This window comes from Eublepharis macularius, chromosome 1, assembly GCF_028583425.1.
Source record: "Eublepharis macularius isolate TG4126 chromosome 1, MPM_Emac_v1.0, whole genome shotgun sequence".
Taxonomy (NCBI): domain Eukaryota; kingdom Metazoa; phylum Chordata; class Lepidosauria; order Squamata; family Eublepharidae; genus Eublepharis; species Eublepharis macularius.
Window position 1 is genome coordinate 72986901 of NC_072790.1, and position 15819 is coordinate 73002719.

The 15819-nt window shown below is 38.9% G+C and overlaps 1 protein-coding gene across 4 annotated transcripts in view; it reads left to right on the forward strand.

The window, feature by feature from the left end:
• RIMS1 (regulating synaptic membrane exocytosis 1) overlaps positions 1 to 15819 on the forward strand; it is a 432846-nt gene that overhangs the window by 290467 nt on the left and 126560 nt on the right. For 2 of the 4 annotated variants that reach the window (XM_054998175.1, XM_054998012.1), the window contains 5 exons: positions 732 to 794; positions 2248 to 2325; positions 2870 to 2986; positions 3496 to 3585; positions 12644 to 12727. In XM_054998175.1, coding sequence (XP_054854150.1) covers positions 732 to 794; positions 2248 to 2325; positions 2870 to 2986; positions 3496 to 3585; positions 12644 to 12727 — 432 coding nt within the window. The remainder of the gene's footprint in view (positions 1 to 731; positions 795 to 2247; positions 2326 to 2869; positions 2987 to 3495; positions 3586 to 12643; positions 12728 to 15819) is intronic. The other 2 variants (XM_054998089.1, XM_054998257.1) reach the window with 1 other exon arrangement.

The following is a 15819-nucleotide window of genomic DNA, read 5'->3' on the forward strand; positions in this document are numbered from 1 at the left end:
TAGTTATCACACATTAGACAGCAAATCTTCTCTTTGTTGAGTCACTGGTTCCTGTCATCTATGACTCGTTCCAGTGAAGAAACATAGGTCTGAACTGCAATGGCAAAACATATCGAAAGGAGGTTTTGAAAATCTATTATTCCTTTTAAAAAAAGAAAAAAACCTTTTATTCAGATATTTTATTCACCAGTGTATTTCCCACAAACAGATCAAAAGTTGATTAGAATACATAACACATAAATTGTGTCAAATTGTTAGCAATCTTTAAATTTCCACAGTTCTCTGGATAAGAACAGAAAGATTCTTTTATTTTAATTAGCATTTAATTTTGGTCACAACTGTTTTCTGTATAGTTTTGTTTTCTGTATACACTTCCAATTGTGTATTGAGAAATAAAAAATCTGAAGACCACCGCTAATGCTAAAGGTACCAGATATAATTTTGTATAGCACTAGGCTGCTTAAAACAAGTTGTAACAAGTGGGATTTAACCACCCTAACTCTGCACATTATTGTAGCCTTTACTTTAAAGATATCACCAAGATAATTAAAAGTACCTTTTATTTAAAGAAGGGTATATTCTAATATGTCTGCCTTTTCCTATCAAGGTAACTATCTCAGTTCAAGCTTTCTGGTTTATTTTATGTTTTCATTGGCATACCATGGCATAATTCATGCCATTTAATGCTTCATATTTATATCTGTTATTCATCATCCATCCTGTCTGTGCAGTGAGCTTCTTATGCTGCCCAGGGCAAAACGAGGAAGAAGTGCAGAGTGCCTACATACCACCAGGTAAATACAGGCATTTAGTAACCAAGATTGCTTATGGGTAGTTCTGGTGTATGTTTTTTTTTTAAATTTTACTTTACAAGCCATTTTGTTTCCTTTAGTTCTTTTCAGTAGTATTCCTTCCTACATAAGCAGTATTGCAAGTAAAAGGCTATGACCTAGATATTCTTTAATTTTTGAAAGATTTCTTTATATATTAGCTTCAGTAGGTAGTGTTACAGTGGATCCTAAAGCAGTGGTCCTTATATTCACCTCTCCTACTGGGTCTAGATAAACAGAGTTCTGTTGTAGAAGAGTTTAACTCCTAGAACTGGAACATCCATATAGATTGAAAACAAGTAATTTAAGCAACATTACATAAGGCCTTTCACTGTATGGCAGTATCATTCATTTATTTTGTGCTTTTGTGCTTATTATATTTTTAAAAACTATATTTTAACATTTTGTTTTATATGTACTGGCCATTCTAGGTGCTAAGTCCCATGCCCTTATTCATTTGTCCTTTCGGGGCATTGAGATTACATTACAATGCATATAGAGGGCTTCGTGGTAAATAAAGTGTTTCAATTGAGAAAGCAAGTAGATGAAAATATGGGTTAGATCCTACCTGATTTCACTCCTCACTGCAAACCTCTCAGTTCACTACAAATCCTGTCGCATAACCCTTTTGCCCACCTGGGTCTGTGATCCTTGGCGTGGCCTTTTTGGTAGTCAAAAGGGGGCCTTTGTCCCTCTTTCCCCAGCAGAAAAGCTGATATGATCCAACCCATGAAGTTCTCCCTTGTGAGATTAAAACACTGCATGTATATTAAAGCTTGCATGGGGCTTTGAAGTGGGGCACCAAGTTTCAAAGTGCAGTTTCAATTCACTGAAGTCTTTGAAATCCTAAACTTTTCCCCAAAAAGATTTTGCGTTGTTAAATGGCACATAATCTCTCTTGGAATCAGAGGATGGGATCCAAAGAACTGCATGCCTAATTCCACCCACTGAAGGGTTTGTGTTTCTTGAACAGGACCCTCCCCCCCACTCACATACTATTTTATGCCAAATCATTGTTTAAACTGAAGAGACATTCAAAAGCTGTTAGGTTACAATAGGGTACAATATTCAAAAAAAGAGGGAGGTTCCCCTGATTTGCCTAAAGTGGCTCTTTTGATCCCACCCAAGGCATAACACGTTAACAAAATAATTTCTAATTGCAAGAGACTGACTTTACAACAGGCTAAAGCAATACCTTACCGATAATGGGAGAAATAACCACTATTGTCAGTTTTAGAACTAACATATTACAAAGTGATTCTGCTAATAATACAGCAAATGCTTGATAAAATTAAATTTGAATGAGTTTACTATAATATAACTTAAACATAACTGAAATTTAATTAAACATTGCTTCATCAGTACTTGTATATTTTTGTTTCTCGCATGGGTCTTTTTCTTTTCTGCCACACTCAAGAAATTCTGTTAAGCACTATAAAACATTACCACCCAAGATGCCTTTATTAGAGAATGGCACTTACTGGAATATTTACAGGTAAGAAAACTGTTCTTGGAAAAATTATTAATATACATTCCAGGAAAATAAAATAGTACAGATGATTCTTGTAAAGAAGCATCAGGTCCCATTTATTCAACGGAGCTGACTCACAGGAAATTGTTCCTAGAATTGCATCCATAGTTTCTTATTTTCTTATATGATAAAATAAAATTATTTAAAGCAAAATAACATAAATTTGTTGATCATACTGTAACTCCACCATCATAATACCATTGCCAGCTCAAAGCAAATGTTTCATTTTCTACCTCAGAAATAAAAGGAATCTAGCAATGCAGTCCTAAACTGAGTAACACCATTCCAAATCCATTCAGTAAACTTAGAAAAGTATCTCTGATTAGTATTGTACTATAAATCATTCCCATTTGAGTCCTGAATGCCTGATACTTAAAAGTCACTGAAATATCAATGTTAGACCTGACAATGTTACAGATTTTTAATTTATTTATTTTTTACATTATAGTATATGTTTTATGTGAAACTTACGTTTTCTTTCTTTTATGAATCATTTTCCTTTGTTAAGCTCAACTCTGCCTGCATTTATTAAGGCCAAATCAGTGCTTAGTCAGGATATCTCACTTCTTCATAATTCCCTTAACTCGCGAATACCAAGATTTGCAGATGAACTATTATGGGTTAGGTAAGGTTTCAAAGTGTCCTTTCCTATGCTTGTTAGTTTAGTTCAGCTGATTAATTTCATTGTTAGGTATTTTCATTTCAAGTTACTTGTATTCCATCTTATTCCCCCTGTGGTAGTACCTCTCAGATTAACTGGAGTTTAATAGTAATATTGTGTTTTGTATTTTTCCACTTTTTCATGTCAGTATGGGCCAGTTTCATTTCACACAGATGTGGTGCAATCTTGCCTATTAAAGCCAATGGAATGGCCCTGCTGGACTCTAGATTGCAGCCTTTGTTCCTTTTATACAAATTCCAACTTTTTCTTTTAATTTATTTTTAAATAAATCTTAGCATTATTCATTCAGCCAGTTCCTTCCATTATATCTTTATTAGACCATTGTGACTTGACATCTTATGTAAAGAGGACATTACCTTATGATTTGATATCTAACATGGTATTCCTTTCTTTGTTTTTTCTTTTTGTTTTTCTTCTTCCTTCTTCCATTGGATGCAATGCACTGGCACTAGTGAACTGCAGCCCTCACTTGACAGGGCTAGGAGTGCTAGTACCAACTGCTTGAGACCTGATACTAGTTTGCATTCACCAGAACAAGAAAGGTATCAAATAAAGACTTCTCAATTTCTTGTCATCTGTGCTGGTGGTCTGTATCCGTTTGTTAGTTTTCCCATATGAGTCTTAGCTGCCTGTATTGTTCATATCTGCTTTGATATGTGTATACATTTTTTTTTTGCTCCTGTATCCATAGGTGTCATGCTTAATGTGTGCTGATGTTGCTTATAGCAGCTTTTGGCTTCTTCACTCCTCTCTCTGTCTCTCTGTTTTCCTCTAGTTTTCACTTTCTTTTGAAGTTCAAGCTAATGTCATTAGTTTGCAAAAGTCCTCAGTATGCTGATAACAACATTCAGTATTAATTGAGATAGTTTTACGACTTTATGGTTTTTGCAGCTGACTAAGTGAGTTTGTCACTTGCTCACAAAAATTCATGTTACAACAAATTTGTTCATCTCTATGGTACCACCACTCTGTTTTCACTTGATTGTTAACATCATGAAGAACAATTGTTAATATCAAGTACAGATAATTATTTACTTGCCATTCTTACCCAATTCGTGAATGGCAAAAGATGTAGTATGATTCAGTCAGAACACTGAAAACATGACTTTCCTTTTTTCAGAGATATGATTTGAAGACTACACTGGTTGCAATAAAATAGATCTTTAATTTACTTCTGTGACCTTGTTTATCAGCCTTCTTTCAGGGAGGGGGAAGCAGGATTCATTCTTGCTGTCTCACAAACAAACAGCACAATTATAGCTTCCTTTAAAGGGTTTGAGTGTGTAGCTCCAGCTGCTGTGTTCCGACCCCGTTAGATAAGAGCCATAGTCTTTCATTACCTTTCTGTACTATGTTTTTTAAATAATACTTTCTTTGCAATATTTGAATACAGTTGTTTTGCCCAAAGTTTTATTGATATTTTGTAATTTTTTTTAAGTGGACTCTGTCAGCAGGCTCATGGTTGAATGTCATTGTGTTGTGTGGAAATGTTCCATGTTGGCAGTAACATTTCCTAAATGTTTGTGATTTTATAGTATAAGTCTATAATTCAACACACTGTGTCCTGAAAAACTGATTCGAGAAGAGAACAGGTTGTTACAGTGTCATTCGCAAGTGGTCAAACATGAGTCTGGCATATTTTCATTTAGAAAATGGGTGGCAAACACTTGTCATAGTTCTGTTCGAAGCTATGCCTTGCATGCTGCCTGGATAGGTCATTGCCTGGTAACCACATTTAAGCCACTCACAGCTCTTTGGAAGAAGACTGTGGCACTTTCCCCCTCCCTTAGGAAAAGGGCAACGGTGGTGAAAAAGAAAAAGTGAAAAAACACCTAGGGTGGGATTCATACAGTTGTGGAGGTAGATTTTCTCCAGCATTCCCCTGTGATCCCAGGGACCTAGAAGTCATCATGAATAATGGTACTCTATGACACCAGGGATTGCAGAGAAAAGGGGAAATCAGGAGTAATCACCCTTCTTCCCTCTCCAGCTAGCGATGGAAGCTTGTTGGAGCAAGTTGCCATCAGTGCAATTCAGCCAGTTTTTGTTCTTTGAAGATCTGTTTCACAGTATCACCATCTAATGGAACTATTGATCAGAATCGACTATGTGCTTAAAGCAAAGGAACTATAGGATGCTACTGATAAGACCTCCCCAATGAAGCCTGTATTAGTTCAAACTGAGATTTACCAAGCCCATCTGGAAATATCTGGACAATATTTGCAACAGGAAAAGAATGGGCTACATGCACCTCTCTGCTGGGATGCTAGAGAAAACATGGCTTTATTCAGAATAAGACTACAGTTTCCAAAGAACCAGTTCAAACCTTCTAGGCTTCTGATGGGATGAAAACAGAATATTTCATATTGTCCCTCCCCTATAAATAAATATAGCTGAAAAGGGGGACAGATAAAGGTGGGTTGGCTGGTGGGTAGGAAGGAGAAAACAGGAAGAGATGAGGATATGGGAGTTGCCAGGAGGACGGAAAGAAGAAATGGTATGGGGAGGAGAAAACAGAGGAAAGCAAGGCTGGAACCAAGCAGAGTTTTCCCAGGGAGATGCTGTCGGGCGGGGAGGGGGGAGGGGGAAAGGAGGGAAAATTGAAGACAGAGGGGTCTTAAGGGTAGATTGACAGGTGGCTGGGAAGGAAAGAAATGAAAAAGAGGAGAATCCGTGAGGGCTTTCAGGGAAGAGAAATAGTGTGTATGGGGGTGAGATGTCCTCCACAAGTTCTTGCAGATTCTTCCCTTGTGTAATAAATTTTGGAAGCAGTGCTGATGCTGATCCTTAAACCATTTTACCTAATGTTTGGCTAGCTTCAGCAGCAAGTATAATAGATCATGGGCATTCTGCAATGTTAGCTCAAAATATCATTTAACCTTTTATACAATGTATAAATTCAACTTCACTGGTCTAAATGCATCTATGCAATAGCTACTTTAACATGGCTATGTTCCTGTATTCTCATGTGGAATGATGGCACTGACACCAGCGTTGCCTTCCCATTAAAAAAATTACGGCCTCCCTCTATTACTATATATGGTAATGGGTCAGTGCAGATAGCAGTCAGCACTTGGCTGAACATGTTGAACTCAGTTTTTTTCTATGAAGAATAAGTACATAAAAGCATTGATGCCATTGATGTAGACAATGGAAATACAAATGGAAGTGCATTAATCACTCCTAACATTTTATGAGATCCTGGAATGGGAATCAAATTAGGAGAACTAAGAAATGCATACAATTTAGCATGCATTCCCCCCACATTGCTTCTCTTCCTAATTGTAAAATTCATCATGAGGAAGGAGAGGTAAAAATAACTCCTCTCATAAGAATGAAAGAAGAACTTTGCTATATCAGACTGTTTTAACACATTGGCCATCCAGTTACCCTTGAGGTCTGAGAACAGGGCAAAGAGACCAAGACCTTCCCTTGATGCTACCTTCTAGGTGGGGTATTTAGAGGTTTACTGCCTCTAAATGTGGAGGTTCCATTTAGCACCCCCTAGGACTGTTTCAGGTCAGGCAGATAATACAAGGGATAGATAAAGTCCCTTTCCCACATGCTCTGCAGTCTGTTTCAAAATAGTCACCATGTCCACAATTCAAATCTGACTGTTGCACAATGTGGTGACCCCAGTACCGAATCTGTGTACATTGTAATGTGTGAATCAGCTGCAGGCTCCTAGGGTTCAAGGCCAAAAACTATCTCGCCCTGGAGCTGAGCAGTAGTATTCTAATGCACGGAGGGCACCCTCTGCCCAGTGATTTCTCATAGGGCTCCCTGTTGTTCTGAATTGTAGGGAAACTTCAAAATGTAGGTCTGAAATTTGAAGAGTTTCTCAAAATAATATGAGAATGTGGAAAACTGCTGTTTGTATGATCCCAGCTTCCTATCTTGCCAGGAGCTGGATCACCAAATCCTGTGCCATCTTTTTATTTTGATGTAGCACTTCATTGACTAGCGCTTGGAAGGTTGAGATTAGCAATTCTTCATTTCTTCTTAGAGAACCATTGAAATCACAGTCTAGGTATGTTCTGGAGGCACTGCCTTCAGCAAGTTTCCTATACATTATGTGGTAGCAAAAACTGGGTTTGCTACAGAGTGAGTGTTCCACAGTGAGATAAAACTAATCCTGGCTCTCTGATGTTTCCAAATACATTTGTGCACAGTATTTTTAGATTTTCACTTTATTAAAAAAATGGTATACACCTAAAAATTATAATATATGAATCAGTCTTACTGCCTCCTGAGCATTCAGTATGCTGTCCTGTTTTCCATGATGTGCTGTCATTATTTTTGGAATGCCTATAAAACAGGGGGTCATTCATTTTTAAGCAGTAATCTCCCAATCTGATTCTTACCCTAACTACCATTTGTCTGTAGCCGGGTGACCTTGTGCAAGATGGTAGGGAGTCCTGACTCCCAACTGGGAATGACATTCCAGGACAAAGGAGCCCCAAAAGGCTAGTCATGACCGTATTTGGAACTCTGGAGACTGTATTTTGCAAACAATGAACCAGTTGAAGTGACAGAATCCATTTCCAAATATGATTATTCAGATTTTGAAGAACTGATTTGTATAACAAGAAGACCATTTCTGTATCTATACAACATGTGTAGGAAACATCTGTCCAAATGTGACTGTTTACATTGGATGTAATTACATTGGATGTAAAACACGAACTATGTGTTCGTGTTTTTAAAGAGCTGGGTCCAGGTTCCCCAGACCCAAATCAGGTTCCTCACAGCCACACAGCAGTTATGAGGAATGACATTTAAAAAGTAAACGAGAGTCCAAACTAGCTTGGAATGCTGCCATGGCAGGAAGAGGGGGAGAGCTCCTGACCGCCGCCCCCCCCCCCCCACAGCTGTTCTCTCACACTGAAACAGCCCTGGAATGGAGTTATTGCTGTTTTTGCTACTGCATATGCACAGAATAGTTCATGTGGGACAGAAATAAACAAGGAAATAACTTTCCTCAACACTGTTTGGGCATGGGAAAATGGCTTGGGGGGGAGGCACAAGCCCTCCCCCCCCAAATGATGGCATTTAAAGCCCACTCGGGCTTTCCTTTATTTTTTAAAAGCCATTCCCCACAGCTGCTGTGTGCTTACAAACAACTTGAGTTAGAACTCTTTAAAAACCCAAACATGTAGTTTGGCCCTTACTGGAATTATGACAGCAGGTACATATGCTGGATATGCATTGTGCTGTGATCCCCCCCCCCTCTAGTCTTTTCTTTCAATCAGCCTGGAAAACTACTCTGTTGCATGCTATCCACATTTTAGTGTGTATACTATGTTTCATCCCATTAAAGCATATTGGAGTAAGATTATGTGTTTAAATGTTATAATGCATGATAGCAAGTAATTACATTTTTCTATTTCTATTATGTTAATGTTTATACAGGATATCAGCATATTAAGGGCTTTGAGTGCACTGGTGTCTTACATTTTTTTCCTCTTAATATTTGGCTTGGCAGTGGGGGAGCAGCTTCCTACTAACAACCTTATAAAACGCCTAAAATATTTTCAGATATCTTTTCAGATATTTTGCAGTGCTAAGTTCTCTGGAGTCTTGTAATTTGCATGTTCCGAATGTAAAAACCTGTACCTTAAAATCCATGAAGTAGAATGTACCTGAAAAAGTACAGTTCAGTAAATATTGAATCATTCACATAAATGTTACACTGCTAAGAGAATATGTTTGAGTTTTTAAGAAATATTTTGCTTTCTCCTGTCTGATGCTAGCTAATTAATTCTTGGGTTATATATTATAAAATCTCTTGGATCCAAACTTTGTGGGAACCTATCAGAGGGCATTGTTTTACTGTTTTTTCCGTTCATGATATAGAGCCAAAACACACGAGAAGAAATACCTAGATTCAGCACGTGTTCTCTTACCTCAAGGTTTGCCGGGATCTGTAGGCGTCCTGGAAGCTTAAAGTTTAGCATTTACAGAGCAGCAGGAAGGGAAATACAGGCGCCTGTATTTCCCTTCCCCTTCCTGCTGCTCTGTAAATGCTAAACTTTAAGCTGCCAAGACACCTACACTTCCCAACAAACCTTGAGGTAAGAGAACAAGTTTAGCATTTACAGAGCAGCAGGAAGGGGAAGGGAAATACAGGCGCATGTATTTCCCTTCCTGCTGCTCTGTAAATGCTAAACTTTAAGCTTCCAAGACGCCTACAGATCCCGGCAAACCTTGAGGTAAGAGTACACGTGCTGAATCTAGGTATTTCTTCTCGTGTGTTTTGGCTCATAGACTCACTGTGCCACATTCCTAAGGCAGGAGGGGCTTATCAGAGACACAGATGATTTAGTGGGAAGTGAGGGGAAGCTGCATTCTGTGTGTGGAACTCCAGTCATGGTTCAATGGGATTGAAGCCAATGCCATTAATTTCTTTATATATTTTTCTCTAAGGGAAAAATAGCTCAGTTGAGGTTACAGTGCACTCACAAACATTCTCCTAAGTACCTGAACTAGACATGGGCATGAATGGAAAAAAAAACCCAAACACCCTGTTTGTCATTCGGTGTCATCCACGAACAATGAACATGAATGAACATGAACTGTTCCCGGACATGTTCATTGTTCGTGGGGGCCAGAACCACCCCCACCCACCCTAAACCCCCCAATTAGCCCCCTCCCCTCAAACGCACTTACCTGGCCCTTTAAAGATCCCTTTAAACTATCAGCTGGCAGCCGGCAGGGGGGGGACACCAAATTTGCAGGGGATATAGTCCCCACTGTCCTCTGAAGACACCCCAGTTTCAGAGAGATTGCACCCCGGAAAAGCATGATCCATGGCTCTCTCCCTTTAGTCCTTACTGTCTTCTGAAGACCCTCCCCCCCCCAGTTTCAGAGAGATTGCAGCCCGGGAAAGGCATGATGCATGGCTCTCCCCCTTTGTTGTCATTTTCTCTTCACAGTGGCAAAAACAGGACTCTCTGCTGGAAGTACTTTGAAGGATTAAAGTCAGAAGAAAAGCCAGGAGTTTAGACAGAGTTCAGTCCCTCCCTCTGGTTGCCAAGGGGATTGATTGCAGCAGGCTCCAGACTGTCTGGCTTGCCAAATGCCTGCTGAAGGCAACGGACAAGGCTTTTAAAGACAACCTGTTTGTTTAGGATGAAGCCTCACGAACAGCTTGCTTGCAGACAGCAGATTGGGCTGTTCGTGGGTTTTTTCTTTTCGTAATGCTGTTCGTGCCCATGTCTAGCCTGAACACATACTAAGTCAGTTCAGGAATCAAAAGGTTGAGCAACAAAAAAAATTGAAATAAGTAAAACAATTTATTGTACAGTGCACAGATTCATAAGATTAAAAACTCCATGTACACACCAATCACAACAAAATCACAATGATGTTAACCAGTGCTTTTTTTCTGGGGGGACACAGAGGTACGCGTACCCCTAAATATTTTTTGAATCTAATGGGAGAAAGTAAAAATTTTAAATTGTTGGAATTCCCACTAAACCAACTCCAAACGTATTATGGATATTTATGTGATTTGTTAAGTTTTATGTAGCGTATGTTGGCAACAAAGATGTTTAGTTATATTTAAACTCACTAGGAGCTCTGTTCATCTTACAAAAAATGGAACGTCTTTGAGCATCGAACACGCCACCGAGATTGCTGGCATAATCGGTGATCGTTAGGGTGCAGACAAGTCTTCTCTAAGCCACTTGGAGCTCTGGTAGTTGGAATCTAGCACGGTGATTGGTCAGTCTTCTTGCTATCCTCGATGGCGGTGACCAGTTTGTGTATTTGTGTACGTTTTGTGCAATTTTTCCATTTTTTCGATTTGAACTATAAAATTGTGATTTTCTTGAGTCAAACTGAGAGTACCCCTAAACATTTTTTTTAGAAAAAAAGCACTGATGTTAACATATACATATGTATTGACCCTGTGAGCCTTCTTCAGTGGTCAAAATGGTTCAGTCAAAGAAAACAGAGGTCTAGCTTCATTGATGGAAGGTTTATTGTAAACAATTACAGAACAAACTGGCAACAACTATAACTCCTTTCTCAATTCTCTGACCAGAAGCTGCATTTCCAGTTCCATACTGGCTAGATGCCATCTTTGTTGCAGCTCTCTCTATTGATCAGGATAACACTCTGTTCTAACACAGAGAAAAGATTACAAGACGTGTTTGTAAAGACCATTTGCCCCCTCAGTCGGAATGAAAGGCAGACACAGTATTTGGGTACTAAATGGGCCGCTTTATTAAAATTACAACAATTAAACATCAACTATGGCAAGGGCCTAACAAGCAGTACAGGTCAGGCCCTGGGGTCACTCCTGGACCCCCCCATGACCTGTCTGAGTGAGACACCCGCTACCCTAGGTGAGAGCCATCCATTGTATGGCTGGGGCCCTGCCTGGCCAGGCAAAGTGGTTCACCCCTTTAAAGCTCCCCCACCCGGCCATATAGCAGCGGGGGGGAGACTGACTTGTCCAGAGGTTCCCCACCAGGGTGTCTGTCCTCACAACTGGCCCGTACAGCAGCCAGTCACTCCTGACAGACCCCAATTCCCCACCAATGAGGAGGTGCCAAGGGGGCTCACCAGCCTACTCAAATTTTCCCCTAACTTAAATCCTGCCACAGGGAATTACCTCAGACCCACCATGCCAATTTCCCCCCCTTCTCACAATACAAAGTAGGTGAAAAAACTCCAATCCCAAGTGCCAATCAGGGACAAGGAGAGAAAAAATTCCTACCTGGCCCCACAAAGGCGACCGGCTAATCCTGCACTGCAATAGGGTGAGTTGGGTGGGCCTAGATGTTCTAACACAGAGAAAAGATTACAAGTCATGTTTGTAAAGACCATTTCTGGACATATCCATGAGCCAGCTGAGTGGTGGCGACAAGCACCCACTGGTGGCAGGGTATCCCCTGCCCTGATCAGGGGAATGGTAAGGCTACTTAGAAGAGACATGACACAGCTAGAATAAGGTCACAAGCTTGCTGCTTGGCATTTTTATTTAAGGGATTTCAGATAACAGGGTTAGGAAAGACCTCTGCTGACACCTTGAAGAGCTGTTGCCAAATAAGGCAGACAATACTGGTCTAACTGAATCTTTTCAAAGCTCAGTATAATTTTTTCCCCATTGTAGCTAGGGATTTGGGGGAAGGGGCTGTTTCAGAGCCATGCTGTGTATCCAGCAGTGTAACGTGGTGCTCAAATTCTGCCTTAACCAAGATGTTGGTCAAGGTAATAAGGTTTCAATAAACAAGCAAAAACCTATAACTGATAAAAGTTAAATGCCCTTTCAAATTTAAATTAAGGTCAGTTTCTTAAGAATACACACTAGTTTTTACAATATGCTCAGATGCATAGACATTTGAAACTGAGTGTATCATTCTGATTTTTTTTTTAAAAAAAAAAAAACCTAATGTACATTAGTATCGTTATGTGAATTTATGTGCCAGAAAATCCAAATTCAAGTTTAAATAGCTATAAACAAACGTTGTTTATAAAAAGCAACTGCTGACTTTTTGGGGTACTTTTCTACTTCCTAGCCCCAAAACTAAAAGAAAAATATCACACACTAAATGTTCTGTTTTCTTCCTGTTTTGTTGAATGACCAAGCAGAGATAGATGGTCCCCCTCACTAGATAGGAGACGACCCACTAGCCCCCGGATTCATATCCAACATGCATCTCCGGAGGATGACAGGTACTGGTCAGTTCCTCCTAACTTGATGAACCTTGCAGAGAGTTTCTAAAAGCATGTATTTAAAAAATTAATTTCCAGGAATCTAGCATAGGCTAAAATATCACATTTTGTGCATGGATTCCAATCTGTTATTATAAAGCACCTCTGATATCTATGTGGTCACATGTTGACAATGTGCAGCCTTGTTTTAGCCCAGTCCATCAAAACAAACAAAAAGTGGGTACTGATGATATATTTAGGCTCTGACTCCTGCTTGCCAACATAGACCCAATAAAATAAAGCCTTGTTTCTTGGAGCCATGTACTCCACAGTGGCTGTTGGGGAACTTCAAGCAAGAATGGGGAGGTCAGACACGAGGGATTTGAGGGAGAAGAGCTAGGAGGAACTAGAATTGCATTGGAGTATCCAACTGTTAAGGAATACTTTTAGGAGCACTCCTAAAAGAAAAGTGAGTTTATTTTATCTCTGTAATTGGACCGCTTTTTGTTCCTCTTTCTTTAGTCCCTGAAATTATTTTTGGTAACATGGAATGTAACAGCATTGTGCCTCCCTCCTCCTTACCAAAACGATATTGGCTGTGCATTGTTTGACTTTGAGACTGGTGCTTTAGAATATACTAATGTGGAATTCAGCCTTCTGTTTTGGGGTGCCTAGAAGCTGCAACCCAACATGCAGGCATGTTAAATTCATTTAAATCAGTGGCTTGAAAATTGCCACAAAGTGTGTTGGATTGTAGTCTGTGTTTTGAAGGGGGAGGGGAAGACTGTTAGTTGAATCATAGCATGTTTTGTGTAATTGAACTTTTACAAAATAAAAATACTGAAGACAGGTTTTCTTTACAAGGTCAGCTTTGCTAAACAATGCCAGTGCTTTGGATTCTCTTTATATGCTGATTAGCCAAATGATACCTGTAAACATCTTTCATTGGCATTTTATTTTGTAATGTACTGTAATTTTTATTTGGATCCTGGTTCCATCTTGTTCTTCAATTATGAACATCGTGTTTTATGTTGGATGTTCTATAATGTCTGATTCTTTAAGCTGAACATACTAAGTGTGCCACTGAAATATAATTTAAAATATCTAGATTTCCTATCCTTCTTCCTCACTTTGCTTAGTCTGTGCCACACCTTGACAGCATTCCCATTTATTTCAGTACAAACAGCAGACTTTGTAATTCTGTGAAAGATACTGAAACATACGCTAGGCAAAAGTATAGGTTCATGTTTCAAACTTAATATCTTACCCTGATTAGAAATTATTTCCACAAAGGCTGATGAAACTTCTATATTTTCCTTAGAGAAAAGAAGATTAAGGGGGCAGGATACGTTTGATAGAAGAGAGTCAGAACTATGGTCCATCCTATTCACCGACACAAGAAACAATGGCCACAATCTAACACAGAGTTAAGTGTGCTTAAGTCCATTGAAATCATAGCTCTCTGATCTCAATAATGGATTGTGGCCAATGGGTTTAAGATACAGGAAAGTAAGAGATTAAACACTGGGGTGAGGTGGGAGTTCCCAAACAATTGAAACATGTAGCTAGTTGTTTGAAAAGGCTGAGGGGGCTGTTCCTTCCAATGTTTAAAGTTAAAGCCTGGAAAGACATTTTTAGCCCTAGTTCATCACCCGTCTCAGGCCCAGGACGACGTAATTCTTGAGAATCCTTTTTGATACAAGATTCTAATTCGTGACAGACAGCTGACCTATCCTGCTCTGGTAAAACCAACTGCAGTTTAAATGTATAAGCAGATTTTTTGGGAAATTTTGTTCAGCTTCCTCAGCTATTATTAGTATCTAATTAGCAAGTGTCTAGTACCTGTCTGAGACCCATTACCCAGATACTTGTGAATTTTTGTTGATAAGCCATCCACCTGTTCCACCTGCATGTACCAGTGTCCTAACTCTAACAGCTAGCACCAACTTCAAAAATACTTTTATCCACAGGTTTAACCTTGGATTTGTGTCGATCTTTACTAGTTTCATATACAGGAATTTCTCCCAGCCTTGTAATTTTCCTCACTTTGCTTAGAGACTATTTAATTGTTAGCCTGTGACCAAAATTAGTTGTGTCAACTAGTTATTCCCATTTTTTCCCCATTTGCTGCTGTTCTGCTATCTGCTTTCTCATTTATCACAATAGACCCACCAAATCCACGACTGAGAAATGCAGAATGTTTCACTTTTGTTTTATGACTGTTGTCATTTATGCACAAGCAATAAAGTATTGTCACACTTTCAGGAGTCCATGCTTCCTTCATCTTTTGCTTCCCTTAAAAGTTTCTCATCATAAAATAACTGAAATTGAAAAAAGGGAAATGCGGATCAAGAATTCATATGATAAATAAAATTGTTTTCTTTGTTCAGGCAAGCCATTAATGACTTCCCTTCCTTTGGACCTGAATGTCAGTTTAATGAACCAACTTATGTCAGAAGATTTAAATGTATTTGCAATGTCCTTATTAAAGTTTTTGCAGGCTTGCTGAAGTAATAATCTGGAACATCATATACAGGTTGAAGCACCACCTAAATTATATTTAGTTTAGTCAGTTGCCATTTCATATTTAGATTACTTATCATGATAGTAGATAGGGATTGTTAGCTTCTTTTGTGACCAAATTTAGGCATTATGTTCTAAAATACTGAGATAATATATATTTCACTCAGCACAACCCAAGGGAATTATCAGTTTAATTATTTCAGATACAACTTGCAGAGACATTCCTTCTCCTCTCATACATAGCTGGTGTCTAATGAAGAGAATTCTTTGACAAAAGAAGTAAGAAAAAAGACATGCACACTGTGTATCTTTTATACTAATAAGGGATTGAATAGGTAGACATTTTGCAACCCCAATTCTAAAGGATTTTTTAAAAAACAGAAGACTTTGTCTGTTCTGTCTTATTTAGTTGGATCAAAATACAATGGCTTCCTGCTATAATTAATCCTTAGGGATGTGTACATTTAGGGAGCAACATCTAGCAAATTAGTATTAAACAAACATGTCTCCTAAGTGGTAAACTGTTGGCAGTAGCTCAAACTAAGAAACTAGTTTAGAAAAATGTATTCATTAATTTTCAATTTTCCAAT